The 16,837-nt window shown below is 61.1% G+C and overlaps 1 protein-coding gene across 1 annotated transcript in view; it reads right to left on the bottom strand.

The window, feature by feature from the left end:
* The window catches only part of FSTL4 (follistatin-like 4), a 333,977-nt gene that overhangs the window by 44,932 nt on the left and 272,208 nt on the right, over positions 1-16,837 (bottom strand). The window contains exon 6 of the mRNA XM_012651317.1: positions 5,607-5,773. Coding sequence (XP_012506771.1) covers positions 5,607-5,773 — 167 coding nt within the window. The remainder of the gene's footprint in view (positions 1-5,606; positions 5,774-16,837) is intronic.

The following is a 16,837-nucleotide window of genomic DNA, read 5'->3' as shown; positions in this document are numbered from 1 at the left end:
TATGTTGTGATGTTAGTGTTTTTGTAGTATATCCCTCAATTTGGGTTTAGTTTTTCCTCATGATTAGAGCCAGGCTGTTTTTTAAAGAAGAATACAACAGAAAAATGTTTCCTGTCCCTGAGGATGTCCTGGCCAAACAATTCCACGTGCTGCTCTCGGGGTGTGCCGCTCCCTTCCCGCGTGAGCTCCGGGGCACACACGGTCCCACGCCCGAGTGGACAGGTTCCACTGGGGCCGGGCGCTGTGGGTGTCAGTGCGGGAAGCAGCCTCGGAGTGAAGCCCTGGCTGAGCTGGGTGCCAGGTATCGTGTCCCAGGAGCAGGGAACCAGGGGGCCCTGCTGGGCCGCGCAGGCTGCTGCTGGCCAGGGGCACGTCTCTGGAGTCCCCTGAGCTACGTAACCCCACTGGCCTCACGGAGCTGGGGTAAGAGATGAGATGATACTTATGAACTGACCAGCACAGAACCTGGCACCGTGCATGGGACCGCCTGGCGCTCACGGTGACGCTACTTGCAACGATTCAGTCAGTCAGCGGTTACCTGTGACTTTTGGACGTCCTGTCCCTATTTCTTCCCCCCTCCTGGGTGGGCCCCTGGCCTTTAGGTTCACGAGGGGCAGTAAGGAAGACAGTTACGAAAGGGACAGCAGGTGACGGTGTTGAGGCAGGACATGCAGACTGGGTTTGGGGACAGTCACCGAGCAGCTGCTGCGTGGGCTAGGTGGTTAGAGAACCAGAGGGCCGAGGCCCAGAGTTGGTTTGCATGTTTCGTTTCTGGAAAAAGTGAGGCAGCGCCCTGTCCCCTCCAACTCCAGGACGCCCAGTGTGGGGGCCGGGGTAGGGAGAGGATGCACGGATCTGTCTCTGAGATGGGCCCCACCCAGCCCCAAAAGCCTAGATTCGAGTTCCCGGGGGGATGGGGGTTGCAGGGGGAGCTCGCTAGGGAAGGGGCCCCTGCGGGGACTCTGTGGCAGGGGCTGGGGGTGAAGCCGCCTCTTCTGCAGACACGAGCGCAGGCGCACCCCTGCGGGCAGCCTGGCCTGAGCCCAGGTCGTGCAGAGCTCGTAGTGCTGCCGGTGGCCGTCCCTGCTCAGCTCCTGGGCTGGGGCCGTGGGCTGCGGTTCCCTGCGGGCTGGGGTGTGTCGGGGGCACAGGGCCAGGTCAGAAGCGCACCAGACCCACGGCTGCTTCAGCAGAGAAACCGACAGCCGGGAAGTAAACAAATTAGAGGCTGCACTTTGTTAGCTCTGGGGAACACGAGCGTGAGCAGAAACTATTGATTTCTCATCAAACAGCAGGAGGCATCGTAATGCGGAGGCCTACTGCCGGGAGGGCCGTGGCCAGCTCCCCAGGCTGCTGACTGTGCAGGGGGCGCCTGTCTTTGGGGGCTCTGCAGTCCTAGTCTCTGCTCAGTGGTGGGTTTGTTTTCCTCCCTGCAAGTCGGGCTGGGTGAAGCTGAAGCCTCCTGAGACGTGGCGGCTCAGGTATCCCCGGGAGACACACGAGGTCTAGGTGGAACTTCCCGACAACCTTAAGGGGGCAAAGGTGCCTTGAGCTGAGCCACAGCCCGTGGAGGGAAGCCTGGGGGGGCGCCGCGGGGGGCTGGGGCGCTGCTCCACTGCGGATGTGCCGCTGGGGATGTTAGAGGGGAGGAGGACCCCAACACCAACGGGGCGCGCCGCATTTCTGGGCCCCTTGATACTTGGGGTCCTCCTGGGACTCATGTTTACTCTCAGGCTGGAAGGGGCTCAGGCTGCTGCAACCCACGTCTGACCACGTCACTCCGCGATCAAAATCTACAGCTCCTCACCGCACATGGGGGAACGGCCACGCGTCTTTATGTTGGCATTCAAGGCCCTTTACGTTCTGTGTGCTCTGTCCTCGACCTGCCCTGCACACTCCTGTCTTACTCACTCAACCCTGCCGGCTGCAGCCCCAGGCAGATGCCAACGTACAGCTGTTTGTGGACACCCCGCCCCCCTGGAGGCTGGGGACAGGGTCTCGCTCTCTGCTGGGGTACAGGACTTGCGACTCTCCGGCACTCAGTAAGCGGATCCGTCCACGGCTGGTCCCCACGCACGCCCCGTGGACGGGCACGCGATCGGTGACTCAAGTGCTGCTGACGGCAACGGCGCCTGCTGTGGAACCGAGTGGCCCCTTCTCACCTGGCCCTGGGCTAGAGGGGAGCATTTGCTTTCTGATCAAATACTATTCCGATGCTCAAGGCATCCTCGATGTTTGCAGTCAGAAAAGTTTAATTGCGTGTGTCATTAGAATGGCATCCTGCAATAGCTCTGTGACTGGATTCATTAACAGAATTCTTAACAGATAAGACAAGACAAATTAATATTTTGCTGCCCATGAAAGCTTCTCATTATGAGAGTAGTGAAAAAGTGATTAATATTTTGTTGCCAATCAAGACGTCTCGTACAAATGACACAGAAAGGAGCCTGCGCCTCTCCGTGCTCTGTCGTCTCCCCGCCGTGGGTTTCGAAGGCGGCTCGGCGCCCTGCGTTTGCAGCGTCTGGGTGCCAGTCACCGATTACGACGCCGGCGGTCGTGTTTCACCTCTCGCCGCGGCGGTGAGTGTGGGTACTACGACGTCGCGGGCCGAGGACGCCAGGAACCCCGTGGTCAACCCTGGGATCTCTGCTCCCTCAGTGCTGCCCTCTATGGGCTGCTCTGTCCTGACCAATTCTTGCTTCAAACCTGCCCCATGCATCCTGATGACCTGGCTCCAGCCCTCCTCAGCCTGATTTTTTCCTCACGGTCCCCCGAGTGGGGCTGCCACTTACGAACACCTACTGCGTGCCGTGCACGGAGCTGGGTGCTTGACGCACACATCCCGCCCGAAAACCTCTGCGCAGGGAGGATGCCGGATCTCCATTTCTCTGTGGGCCCAGAGAAGTTCAGCAGCGCGCCCAGGCTGCTCTGGGTTTGCTGGTCAGTGTCTCTCTCCCTGGAGGAGTCAAGGCTGACACGGACGGTGTCGCCCCGCCCCCGACTACAGGCAGCAGGGGTGCACCAGGGTCATAGCTGCTCGACTAGGCTGTCGCTGGCTGCTTGCTGGGGACTCGGGCTGCAGGATGTTGAGAATGTTGTTTAGCAGCAGCAGAAGTAATAATACTAATGATAGTAATACTACTAATAGCAATAATGATAATGAGAGTGATAACAGATGGCATTTATGGAATACTATATGTTAAGAACTTACATGTATCTTCTCATTTAATCTTTACTAGAACCCTACGAGGTAGGTACTATTATTTATTCCCATTTCACAGAAGAGGAAACTGAGGCTTAGAGAGGTCAAGGTTACTCAACTAGCAACTTTCTAAGATTGCTCAGCCGGTAATTGGCAGAGCTGAGACTTTGACCCCAGAGCCCCCGCCCGTCACTATTGGCTTTGTGGCAGCCTCCCCGAGGCGGAGCAGGTGTGTGTGTTTTGTGGGTGTTGCGTGCACCAGGGGGGATCCCTGCTGAGCTGGCGCTGCCCTGCAGCCCCACTGGGGGTTTCTGCGGAGCACAGGCCCTGCCCAACCCCGAGCAGCAGGTGTCTCCCGGGAGCTAACGAGGGGCCGTTAATCTCCGGCCCTGCCGCCATCTCCGGAATGGCCAGCCTTGCTGTGAAAAGGAGCAATGCAGTTGAGCCGGTGCTGGAGGCGTGTTTGAGGGAGGGGAGACACTCTCAGCGTAATTTAGTTAACTCACGGCAGGTACATGGGGAGGAGTTTCGCCTCTGCTTTTACTTCTGATGTCTTTGAACAGAGCACCCGGTAAAGCACCCGAGAGCGCCGGCAGACCCAGGCGGCCCCGTCCTAGTGCTGAGTCCGTCCCTCCCGGCCAGGCGTGTTTAAAAGCTGACGCCCCCTCGACGGCTTTGGCACACGTGAACCCACGCACCCCAACAGCCCCCCACACACACCAGTCTTCACAAATAGGACACCGCCTTTCCTTGCTAAGGTCTCAGACAAGCCCCGGCCCTCTCAGGCCCGGGTGGACGCTGCCCGCCCAGCATCTGTCCAGCTGCACCCACCAGGGCTGCGCTGCGCGGACGTTCGACGGCGTCTCGGATGCGGTGTTCCCATCCTGGGCAAGTCACAAAGAAGCAACGCTGCCCGTGTGACGACGATGGGGGAGGGGCACTTCTGCCAGCTCCAGAGTGGCCCCCCCCCCGGCCCGGTTGTTCCCCCGTGGTCTCCAGAGTGCAGCCGAAGGACTAGAGAGTATCAGAGCCCCAACCTCGGTGGCTCCTGCAGCATTTCATGCTGGGCCCCTCTCCTCACGAAGGTCTCAGAGTTGGAAGGGACCTTCAAGGTCATGGGGTTTAGCTGCCCTCGTGTGGCTAGCAGCACTGCTGGCCATAGTCCCTGCTTGAGCTTGCATGCCCCTAGGGATGGGGAGCTCACTGCCTCCTTTGATGGTTCACTCCATTGAGGGGCAGGTTTGATGGCTGCAGTGATGTTCCATCTAAGGAGCTCTAATTGGTCTCCTTTTGGGGTGTACCTTGGCCCTTTGTGCTAGTCCAACACACGGGGTCACTCAGCCCAGGTCAGCTCCCTCTGCCCCAGCCCCCAACCCACCACCCTCGAGATGTCTGCAGGAACTGACTGCTCACCCCACAGGCCTTGCTTCTCTGGGGCAGGCATCCCATTGTGGACCAGCTGTCCCGTTACCGTAGCCCAAGACCCGTCAGCTGTCCTGGCAGCTCACTGCGGGGTGACATCACTCTGTCTTCTCGCGTGAACTTCTGGGAAGCCACGTCACGTCTTGTGCCAAACCCAGACCGATCAATACACTTGTATTATTCCACTTCCTCAAGTCCGACAGGAGAGAAGTACTACTACTGTTGCTTTTCTTATAGATTGATTCACTGGGGATCAGCGGGTTAAGAAATCACTCAAAGTCACAAAGCCGACACAGGTGATGCTGGGACCCCAGCCCAGGCTGCCCGGTTCCTCAGAGAACAAAGTCCCCCTCTTGGCCACGTTGGGCCCCATGAGCTCAGCTGCTCTCCTCTTCCATGCAGTACACGTAGCTCATCAAACCTCGTCCCCCCACCCAGCAAGGAAGGTCCCCAGGGCAGGCCCCCTCTGGCCTGACCTGTTCCCCCCCAGCCTTCTCACCTGGCCCCTGCCCTCCAGCCGAGCCGGCCCCGCGGCTCACCTCTGCCTTCCCCGGGACCACCCCTCCCCCACGTCCAGCCGCCCACACCCTACGCAGCATCAGGGCCCAGGGCCGCCTCCTCGGGCCCCCGACCCGTTGCTCCCCCTGCTCCGCTGTGGCCAGCTCTCCGCACCGTGTGAGGGAGCCCACGCCCCCGCCACAGCCCCTCCCCAGCGCCACCTCCGGGCCTTCGTGAACGCAGACGCCAGTCAGAGGCCTCCCGCCCAGCGCACCTTTCCGCAGCCTGGGCGCGGCTGCCAGGCTGAAGGTCACCGCTCATCCTATTCTCTGCCATTTTCTGCCACCCCCAGGTGACAAGAGGTGGAGGAAGCTCCGAACTTGGGATGTTAAACCAGAGCCCTCCGTCCTGCCACGGCCACACGGCGACTCGCGCGGGCTACCCAGCGGTGCCCTCGAGTCAGGGCAAGTTCTGGGTGACTTACATTGATGTCTTCCAAGTCCAGGAAGTTGAGGGTGAGCCCGTTGCGCTTCCAGACGATCGGCGGCCTCAGGTCTCCGCGGACGGCGCAGGTCAGCACTGTGCTCAGCCCCACGGTCACTGTGGTCACGCTGACCCTGTCCTCGGGGGCGAGGCTCAGCTGGACCACCTCTGCGGAGGGAAAGGACGGGCAGTCAGGTGCAGGCCAGGGCGGGGTCTCCGCTCAAGGCAGACGGCCGGGTTTGCTCAAGCTGGGCGCCCAGGAGGGCTTCACGGCTCCCTGAAGGCTGTTTACAACGTGCCGACTGAACGTAGAGTGGATGCTTGCTGGAGAGGGGCCGCGACTTATGTCAAACGCTCGAGAGGCTCTGAGAGTCAAGACAGGTCAGGAACCAGCTAATGGGCAGGGGACCCTCTGGGCCACGGGCTCGTGAGCTGAGCCAAGAACGTGGGCTGCCAGGGCCAGGGGACCTCACACAGAGACCACCTGCTGACGTCGGGGCCTCGCCAAGCGCAGCAAGGCCTGCTGGGGAGCCGGCAGGCTGCTGTGACGTGGGGGGGGGTTTAAAGGTTGCGCTGTCTGAAGTCTGGGGCTGCGGCGGCTGACCTTTGAAGGTTTGTTTCTGTCTGAGGATTCGCCGGACTTGGAGGGTTTGGATTTCTGTTCTGTGACCACGCACTGTGGCCTTTGATGTTCTGAAGGGTACTTCAGGCTGCAGAAATTACTAGTCCTTGCCATTTCACTCTCGATAACTGGCATTAAGACTGATCATTCTTCGGGCAAATGGGAAGGGTCTAAAATATTTCCTCGCAATCACACGCTTTTTGAGATTCTCAGGATTTATGAGAACATGAAACTCAGGCTGCCTGAATTCCTAATGAGATCAGGTGGGGGAGAGTCACCGGCCCACTGAGGGGACTGGCGCCCCCTTGCCCGTCCCCCCAAGCTGCCCACTCGGGGGGCTCGGGCAGCAACTGGAGGCAGCACGGGCTGAGGGAAGCAGGCTGGCTCTGGGGGTCTGTGTGTTCCGGAATGCCAGCCAAAGCGCTGGGAACCCCATTCACTCGTACTACTCTTCTACGGGGACCTGACAGGTGCGTTCCCCAAAAACTCTAGAGCAGAGCACAGAGCTGGGCGTTGAGTTATCCAGCCCGGAGGCTCCTGGGAGCCGTGACCAGGCCTCAGCACGACCCACCGCAGGCAGCACAGCTGCGCCAACGCCTGCTGCGGGCGCGTGCGGGGGAGGGGAGGAGGGAGGGAAAACAGCCGCGGTGCCGCCACTGCAGAGCAGCGGAGCTGGACACGGGGCCTGGGTCAGGTCCTGAGCGGCAGAACCCGCCCCGCCCCCAGTGCTTAGCGGCCGGGCCGGGCCGCGCAGGTGAGCAGGGTCTGCACCAGGCGCCTCATCAGTGCTGTTGGACGGATAAAAGAATATGGAGAGAATGAAAGAAAGCAGCAAGAAAGCCAAGAGGCCAGTGGGGAGGGGGAATCACACAGGAAAAATGTGACTTGTGGTGAAGGAGCCCTGGTGAGGACAGGTAAGCACCGAGAGACGGGTGCAGACGCACCGGCACAGTATTTCACCAACGTTACAGCTACGCGTTTCCAGTTCCCTCTTAGATCACGTCCTGCTGCTGCCCTCCCACCTGCGAGTCATGAGGCTTATTGCTCAGGGCAGGAGAGGCGGCGCCAGGTCTGCATGGCCGGACCTCGGCTTTGCAGAGGGGAGAGAGACAACGAGAATTTGCTGAAATTGCTCAGCTCTCGCTGTGCCCTGTGGGCCCGGGGACCCAGGCCCCTGAGTGTGGAGGGGGCTCCCCGGGGCCATGGGGCCACATGCCTGGAAGCTCTGGGAGACCGTCCGTGCCTAGGTGAGGAGAGCCCAGACGGGGGCTCTGCAAGGATTCTGCTCCCCACACCTGGGCAACCACAGCAGTCTGGGCAGAAAGCCAGAGCCGCTCCCGGCCCCTCTGTGCGGGAGGCTGCCTAGGACGGCCAGAGCAGGGCCCGAAGGGAAGGGCCAGGCCCTCGGGGCTGCGGGGGGGGGTCCTGCTTGGGGGAGCATCCTGACCCCACACCCCGCCAGGCTCGAGCCCAGACAGAGCACACCCAGGGCCGAGCTCGGCTTCAAGTGCTCTTGGACAAGGCCACCCAGAGGCGGAGGACACCACGCTGCTTCTCTGCACCCAGAGCCAGCTGGAGACGCGGGAGGGAGCTGGGGACGAGAAGCACTTCAGACACAGCACCACTCACCTGGCTGGTAAGACCCTCGGCGGGGAGTGGGCCTCGCGGCACTGAGCGCTCAGCGGTGCTTTTCTCCCTGTGGGGTGGGGCCTCTGAGGGAGTCAGGTTAGCTGTGAAAAGCAGCCATGTTTTCTCTGCACGTCCGAGCTCTGGCCGGGCTAGGAGGAAATGACCACTGGGCGGTCAGGGAGGGCCTCTTGGAGGAGGCAGGGCTTCCGCTGGGCGGCGAGCTCTGCTTTTCAGCTGTGCTTCCCCAGCCAGCTGCATCGCACCTCCCGGGCAGGCGATCACGACTCAGCTGCCGGCCCCTCTGCCCAGGCTGGGGCAGGCGCTCTGGGGGCCAGGCGGGCGCCGGATCTTAACAAGCGGCCCAGAGGGTCCTGTGGGACCTCGAGGCCCAGAACTCTGCCCGACAAGGTGGGGGGGGGTCTGGGAGGACGGGAGGGGGCGTGCAGGGGGGCGGGGAGACGAGGCAGCCTGGGAGGCTGTGGGCTCCAAGGGCCCTAAATACTGGGCCAGGGGCACGGCCCCCCATCGGAATACGGGACCTGTGTGAAACGCCAGCTCCCCTCCTCCACGTGACCCCGAGTTTCGGTCTCCGAGCAGGTTTAGAAAAAGCTCCAGAGATGCCCGTAACGTGGCGCTCAAACAACCAGACAAGCGAGAAACCCAAGTGGGAGGCGGAAGCCTCCTGTGTCCCTCCCGTCCCCACCGGCTGGGACACCTGGTTGCGCGTTCTCCATCATTTGCACGTAGGAAGACGTGCACTGTGCGCAGGAAAAACTCATGCGACTTTCGACCGCGCCAATACTGACAGAGCCGCCATAATGCTGCTCCTGTCGGCTACACGAACATCAACCAAACAGCAAATATTTGGAGCACTTAAAGTTTAATTAAATGAATGCTTTATTGGATTTAATTCGTGTCAATATTCCCCAGCTCCTTTTAAAATTCGGAGGAGAGTTACGGCTACGGAGCCCTCTCCTCCCGCCCTTGCTCCGGGCATTGCTGGGTGGCAGAGCCTGCTGGGCAGGCCCCGCTGCCTCGCTGTTAAACGGGCGGCAAGACGAGGCCTGAATGACCTCCCCGGTGACTGTCCGGGAGTGACACCGGGGCGGCGCCGCGCTGGCTCGTGGGAGCAGGGGACACTCGGCCTTGAGGCCCGGCTGACAGAACGAGGGGCCAGGCCAGGAGGCTTTGGGGCCACCTCGCTTTGAGGTTCTGGAACTCCGAGGGGATATTCCGGGTGGACCTCCCTCAGACCCTCCCCAGTCCTGCGCTGCCCGCTGCGCCTTCCCTTGTCCCCCGTGTCGTCTGCTCCTGTTCTCTGCCCACTTGCCCGTGGTGGAAAAAGTGACGCCCAAGTGGCAGCTCCGAGGGTTGCCATGTGCCGCAGAGACGTCCCTCCTGACGCCCCGAACCCTCCCCTCCTCTCCATCCCGGACCCTCCGCAGCCCCCTGGGTGGTCGCCCCTCCAGGTCACCCTGTCCCCTGGAAGTCTCTTGTTGCCACTTGCAGAAGGAGGCATGTCACAGCCCTGCTCAAAAGCCATCAGTGGCTCCTGATTGCCCCCCGAGTCACCAGGTAGGGTTCCGAACCATCCCCGCTCTTGCCCCTGCTCTGTCCCCAACGTCATAAGCCGCTGTGCCAGCAGGCCCCTCCCGTCCCCTCAGCGTGTGCTGCCGGCACCTTCCACCTGTCCGCTCAGAGCCCCGCACGCTTCTGGGCTCCGCCTCCACTGTGACCTCGCGGGATGTTTCTGGGACCCTGAGGTTTTCACATCAGGAAACACTTGGACATCGGGTGAAGGAGATTGAAAGAGACCGTCCTGGCGAATTTGTCAGGATTGTTTCAGGCTTGAGAAATAGAAACTCTCAGAAATGCTCCACTAGCTTAGGGGAAAGAGGAGGACGGTTCAGCTCCCAGGACGAGACATCCGGAGCCGGGCAGGGACCTGCACCCCTGGACCCTGAACAGTCCTCCACCTGGTTGCAGGACGGTCAGCGGTGGCCCCATACCGTGCTGTCCCTGTATGTGGGATCTCAGAGAAAGGGACCAGATGATCCTGAGAGCCCTGGAAAAAAGATGGGGGGGGAGGGGGGACTGCGATCGGCCAGGCCTGGCGCCTGCATTCCTCCCTGGAGCAATCGCTGAGGCCGAGTGCTTTGACTATGTCGCCGTACCCACTGACCCCTCAGGCCTGGGCCAGGTGCCCGGTGGTTGGGGTGGGGTCAAACGTCCACCAGAAAGGGCGTGCTGGGCAGACCAACGGCCTATAACCACCACAGGGATGCGAAAGGGCCTCTGTCCCCTCCACCCCCACCACAACCCCATCTGGACGGCTGCGCGTTCCGGAGAATCCGGGGAGACACTGGGACCCCCTGTGGAAACAGAATCACCGGGACTGGGGCCTGATGTAGGCGCTGCAGACTGCCCCAGCCTGCCCCTCTCTGCGGGGCGACGGGGCGGCTCTCGCAGGGAAGGTTGGTGGCGGTGCTGTGGCCCAGCCGAGGGGACCCACAGCCCTGTGAAGCCCACACCGTGACGGGCAGGGTCTGCACCTGTGTCCGGCGTTCACACGCCCACCTCGGCCCTGCCACAGCCGCGTCTGCAGGGCAGGGGCCAGACGAGCCCCAGGTGCTGATGGCCAGAGCTGATGTCCGGGTGGGAGCCCGACTGCGGAAAGAGGCCGGAGCCCTTGGACAGGGAGGGCTGGGCTGGGCGCCAGGGCAGCCGGCGGGGAGCTTGCCTGGTACTGCCGGGCAGAGGCCTGTGCCCACAGGGACGGGCGCCTGCTGTGAGAGCTGGCATCGGAAGCTGCCCTGCGCGTGGGGGGTTCTCACGGGCTGGGACGCCACCTCCCTGTGGCCGGGCCTCCTGACATCCGCAGGCTTCCCTTCGCTTCCCTGCGACGAGGAGGCCTGGGCGCACGGCGATGACTGCCACAGTCGGCGTGGATTTCTTAGCACGAGACAGGCGTTCCCGGGCCGCTAGCTGGGCGTGCGGCCTGCAGCGGGGTCCCAGGCAGAGCTGTCTGGCACCCTGGCGTCTAGCACGGTGCCTGGCACACAGTAGGCGGCTCAAGGCCAAGACCTCTCTCTAGGCCCCCAAACCGGAGCACTCACACCCCCTGGCCTTCCAGACGCAAGGTGGCACAAACACCCGTCCTCACCTTTCTCCCCGCACACTTGGTACCGGCAATTAACGGGCTTGCCGTCAGCAGCTAAGGAACCTCCTTCCGGAAGGTGGGAGGCCACAGAATTTCGGTGGTTGGAGAACTGGGCTTTCGTCCCTGTGGCAGCTTCCCCTTCATCGGGGCGATGTTTCTCACACTGACCTGAACTCCAGAGACACTCGCAGACCCGTCGGCACCCCGCAGACAGGGTTCCGGCGCTCCGCAGCCACAGAAATTAAACTTCTCAAACTCTCGTCAAGCTGGTGCTGGTTTTCTTACGGCAGAGACGCAGGAATGGAACACGCTCCTGCCCGGACATCTGGCATTTTTCGGGTGATGCTGTTGGTGAAAGCGCCCTATCCAAGACGCCGTCGATCATGCTTGCACGTCGCTAGTTCCGGCAGAGCCTCGAAGGGCACACCCAGGCTCGGGGGCCTGTCGGGGACTGGGGCAGTTTGGAGAGAAAGCCAGTCCAGGCGCCCAGAGGTCTCTGTAGCTGCAGCCTCTTCTGCACTGTCCTCCCTGCGATTTAATGCGCTGTCCCTGGAGTGAGCCCCTCAGGTGACCTGGGAGCCACCGAAGGAGATGTTGGGCCTGAATGACAAACTCTGCTACTGGTCTTGTCCCTGTGACCAGAGCCACCCTGCGAGGTTGGCGAGCTGGGGGAGGAACCAAGGTAGCGTGCAGCCTGCTTGCTCCCGCGCAAGCAGGGGACGGGCAACACGCCAACACCTCCCGGACCTCGTGGCTCCAGCTTTGCATGTGCGCAGCGTGGAGCGGCTCTGGTGGCCCTGGTGGGACCACGCTCAGCGCGGGGCGGGGAGGTGTGTGCGCTTTTTGTCTCCTCTGTTCTCTTCACCAGAAGTTGCCACTCTGGGCTCCTTTCAAACGTCTGCTGAAGCTTTGCAGGTGGGAGGCTGGGGACAGGATGTCTTGGAGGCAACATGCACGTGTGAGGCCCCAGGTGCGTCCAGCCTGCTCCGCTGCAGCCAGACTTGCTCCGAAGCCACACGGGAGGGCACTTGCGTACGTCCCCATCTCCTGTTTCTTCGTGCACGATCTGATTCCGTCTTTCTGTGATTCTCATATTCCCTCTGGCTTGCTTCATTTTGGGGATGGCAACAACCTTATTAGTTAATTACCTGCAGATCTGTGGGTAATTTACTTTTTCAATCGGCTTATGTTGCTTGGTGCGACTTCAACCTTTATTACAGTTTAATTATCAAGTTCTGCTCCCTGGTGTAAACACCTTTGTAAGCTGCATAAAGACAGAGACTTCATCCGTTTTGTTTCTTTTGTATCCTCAGCACCTAATATGACATCCAGCACACAGACGGGACTTAATAAGTCGTTTTAAGCAAGTGAACAGTTAGGATAGTGCTCATTCAACGATTATTTATTGAGCATCTACTAGGAGCCAGGATAGAGCAGGAGGTACTGGCAGGCAACGCAGGCTCAGTTCCCGCTAGCCCGGAGCTCCCAGCCCAGCAGGGAAGACAAGTGCCGCATGGGGAGGGACAGCGGAGACCTGAGCCTGTCCACAGGCCCTGGGTTGAGAGCCCTGACTCCTGCCTGCTCGCCCTCCCGTGGTGGAGCCCTCCTTGTGTGCCCAGCGCTGGGCAAGGTGGGGACAGACGTAGACGGCAGACCGCGTCCTGCTCTCGAGTTGCCCCGGTCCAGTGTCCTGTCCCCGTGTGTAGGAGAGGCCTGAGCAGGTGCAGGGTTACCTGAGCATCCTTCTGAGCTCCCGGCTCTGGTTTCCCTCCTCTGGCCAATGAACCTTCTCGGCTTTGGGAAACTCAACCTCGGCGTGACTGAGGGAAGTTAGAGCCTCCCAGCCGCTCTCGCAGCCGGGATGGGGCCACGTGACAGGGGCCGACTGATGGGAGGTGACTGTACCTGGCCACGCAACACCTGAGTCACCGTGATGGTTAATTTTATGTGTCGCCTTGAGTGGGCCACGGGGCGCCCAGACATCTGTTCAGATGTTATTCCAGGTGTGTCCGGAGGTGTTTCTGGATGAGACTGGCATCTGGACCAGGAGACTGAACACAGCAGATCTTCCTTTCTAGTGTGGGTGGGCCCCGTGCGGTCGGCCGGATACCTGAGTAGAGCACGAGGCCCGAGTGCGAGGGAGCGGACGCCTCCCGCCCGAGTGCCTGAGCTGCATGCTGGTCAAGCCGATTGCTTCTAATGAGTCTCTTTGTATCTGCAGACCCCTGCGTATCTCCCATTGTCCCCTCCTTGGGGGCCCTAACACAGCCATCGTCCCGCCCTCTTCTCCCTCCCGTGGGGACAGCGTGGTCCTGTGCTCAGTGAGAGCAAACAGCACGGCCCGGTGCTCTTTAAGGAGAGCGGAGAGCTGCCCGACTCCACCCGACGGGATGGAGGTGAGGGACCAGCCTTTCCCGTGCTGCGCTGCTGAGATTTTGGGGTTTCTGCAGCAGCTGGTGTTCACTGCCTAGCACACCCCTCCGAGGGGAAAGAAACACAAGGGAACGTATTTCCACTGAAGAACTTGTAACGAGGTGTGGGAGGGGCCTCGGAGAGGCCCAGTCATCCAGGCCAGGAACCTCTGGAGAACCTTCTAACAAGAAGAGATTCAACTTCCGCTCCAATCCCCGGAACACATCTGCACGGGGAGCTCATCCCTCGCCCCACAGCTGTGCCTACGACCACCGCGTGCAAACTGCTGGCCTAAGGGAGGGGTCTCAGAGCAGGCTGGGAGAGAACGTGCAGACGGTTACGCAGCAGAGCACGCCCTGCGGGGGGCAAGAACAAGATGAGAGAAGACCGAGAGAGAACGGCAGGGGAGGCCTGTTGGGACGCGGGTGGTGGTGGAGGAGGAAGCCTCTCTGGGTAGGAAATACTTAAGTGGAGATCTTTCAGATGAGAAGAAACCAGCCAGGCCCAGAGTGGGGGCCAGGGCATTCCAGTTAGGGGAAACAGCCCGTGCAAAGGCCCTGAGGCAGGATGGGGGCACAGAGTGCCTGGGAACTGGGGAAGACCAGTGTGGCTGAAGCACGGGGAACAAGGCAGGGTGCGTGGCACAGACGCAGTCAGAGAGGCAGGATGTAGCCGGTGGGGCAGGCAGAACCAAGCGGAGGGCTTGCGGTTTTAATTTAAGGCGATGGAAAGTGGTTGGAAGGATTTTAAGTCAGGGAGGGAAGTGAGCTGATTTGCATGCTAGGAGGATCGCTCTGGTTGTAGCGTGAAGGATGGTCGGCGGGGCAGAGGCGGCGATGCTAGGAGGACATTGAGGAGGCAGAGGCCGCAGTTCAGGGGACAGCCCGGTGGTGACTGTGGGGGTGGAGAGAAGAGAGAGGGACAGGCTCAGAAGTGGTTTGGATGAGGGGCGCGGGGAAGGGGTGTCAGGAACAGCTCCCGAGCGCCTGGGTTGATTCTCTCGCATAATATGGAGCAATTTCCTGAAGGGAGGCAAGCTGGGAGGGGGGCCGGGACCTCCACGCAGCCTTGAGCTACGTCTTTGTCGTGATGAGAACCCTCTAAACCTTCCCAAGGCGTGTGGCCCGAAATCGCTTTTGTGGTCTCGTCCGTGAGCAGGATTCGAAGGTGATTCTAACTGTGGCCTGTGCTACTGAACGTGGCTGAGGAAGCAGAATAGAAGCGAGGCCTCCTGGGGTGCAGTGTGTCCAGCAGGCGGCTCGAGCCCCAGCAGACCAGACACAAAGCGCACCCCGCCATGTCCCCTGCCCCACCCCCACCCTGCAGCGCAGGCCACGCCCTCTCTGCGTGGGGACTTCCCTTCGCACCTGCAAAGGGGAGAAACCTGGGGCTTGAAAGAACATGAATAAATATAACTTGTTTTCTGTTTAATTATCTCGTCTCCTGAGAACGCTAAGCCACGGCTGTGTTTTGTACACAGGCAGCATCAGACCGTTTTGGAGAAGAGTTGACATCAGTGTGTTTGTTTCTGATTCCAATTTCCTGAGCGCTGAGGGTTCCCGTGCTGCTCCCGGAGCACCTGCCAAGTCTATTGTGTCCCCTGAGGAGGGCGGGCCCTGGGTGGGTTACTTCCCTGGCTCTGGGTGTTGTCAGGCCCTCAGGCGGTGGCCGGTGGAGAGGACGTGAGTTTAAGCACAAAGACGCCTTTCCCAGAGTCCCCAAGCCGACGTCCCCTCTCGATGTGTGAGCCAGATTTGTGCCGCATGGCCCACCTTAAGCAACCTCGGAGGGGCGCCTGGCTGGCCTGGGGGTGCCTGTGGGTGGGGCGGAGGCGGGCGAGCTGGGGCTGTGTCACGGGGGAGGGTGGGGGCTGGCGGGGCACCTGGTGGCTGTGGGGTGGGCAACCGAGGAGGAGGGACCTGGGAGGAGGCTGCGCCCAGCTGCGGGGCTTTGGGTGCTGGGAGTGGACTGATCTGGGCGCGGGGCCAGCGGCCTGGAGACTGGCGGGACGGGGCGGGGGAAGCGGAGACCAGGGTCGGTACTGGGTTTCGGCCTGAAAAGCCGGTGGGTGTTGGCTGAGGGAGGGAGAGCATTTTAGGTCAAACGCAGGGTCCTGTCCTTAGCCGTGGGGGTGGCCTGAGCGGTGGGCAGTGGGACAGGTGAGTCTGGGGCTCAGGGCTGTGGTCCCGGCTCGGGACACAACTTTGAAATCCACCAGCGCTAAAGCGTGAGTAAAAACACAGGAGAAAATGAGGGCCCTGGGGACAGTGTGAAGCGAGGATAGAAGTCTGAGGACTGAGCCCCGGGACCCTCCCGCACGCGGAGGTGGCGGGTGAGGAGGGGCCCCTGTGTCCCGTGCGGCCACATGCTCCGGGCAGACGAGGACTGAGACGTGACCGAGGGTTTGGCAGCACAGAGGTCGCGTGGAACGGACTGAGGAGGGAGCGCGTGCGGAGGTGGAGGAGGGCTTGAGGGGAGTTTCGCGGGGAGGCGGGCAGAGGAGTGGGGTGGCGATGGAGGGTCAGGGAAGACTGCTTGGTCTGGGTGCCGTGTTTGCAGACCGGTGGGAGAGATCAGACAGAGAGGGAGAAATGGATGATGCAAAAGAGAGAGGGAGGATTTCAGAAGAGAACTGTCTGCGTGGTGAGGTGGGGCGAGCCGGGCCAGTCTGGTGGGGCGGAGGCTCGTGCCGTGTAGGAGAAGGCGGGCAGAGCGCGTGGGCGCAGGCAGAGATGTGGGCAAGCGGACCTGACGGTGGAAAGGTTCATACCATTTGGTATAAATCAGTGGTTCTCAACCCAAAGTGACTTCCCCCCGAGACAGTTGGTAACGTCTAGAGATACTTCTGGTTGTCACAACGGGGGAGGGGGCGGTTTCCTGCTGGCGCCCAGGGGGTACAGGCCAGGGATGTTGCTAACCATCAGTGCACAGAATAGTCCCCGCAACAAAGAGTCATCTGGCTCCAAATACCAGTAGCGGCACCACTGAGAACCACGCAGACGCTCATGACCACGGTGCTGGCAATGACGGCGTGACTTGTGCACCCTGCAGCGAAAACTTATCTTCACTCACTGAGAGTGACTGTCCCCCACTGCCCTCCCCTGGGCAGGGACGCTCACGCGCTCGGACGCAAGCCTGTCCTAACTAACCCATGTCTCGGTGGTTACGCCAGGGGTTGGGGAGGCCCTGCTCACTCTTTACCTGACCTCGACGAGGCCAAGCCTTGCCCTGGGCACAGCCATCACACTCCCCTGCAGGCCCCGGCCCGGTGGGCCCACCTGCTGCTCCTGGCAGTGGCAGGGTCTCCATGCCAGCAGCCGACTGGGCTGGGGACACTCAGGAGAGTGGGTGTCACCATCGTCATTGTTGTGACACAGAAAACAGCTCTTTTGCTTTTTTTTTTTTTTTT

The sequence above is a fragment of the Propithecus coquereli genome, unplaced genomic scaffold (assembly GCF_000956105.1).
Source record: "Propithecus coquereli isolate 6110/MARCELLA unplaced genomic scaffold, Pcoq_1.0 Scaffold353, whole genome shotgun sequence".
Taxonomy (NCBI): Eukaryota; Metazoa; Chordata; class Mammalia; order Primates; family Indriidae; genus Propithecus; species Propithecus coquereli.
This window is presented reverse-complemented; position numbering and strand designations above follow the sequence as displayed.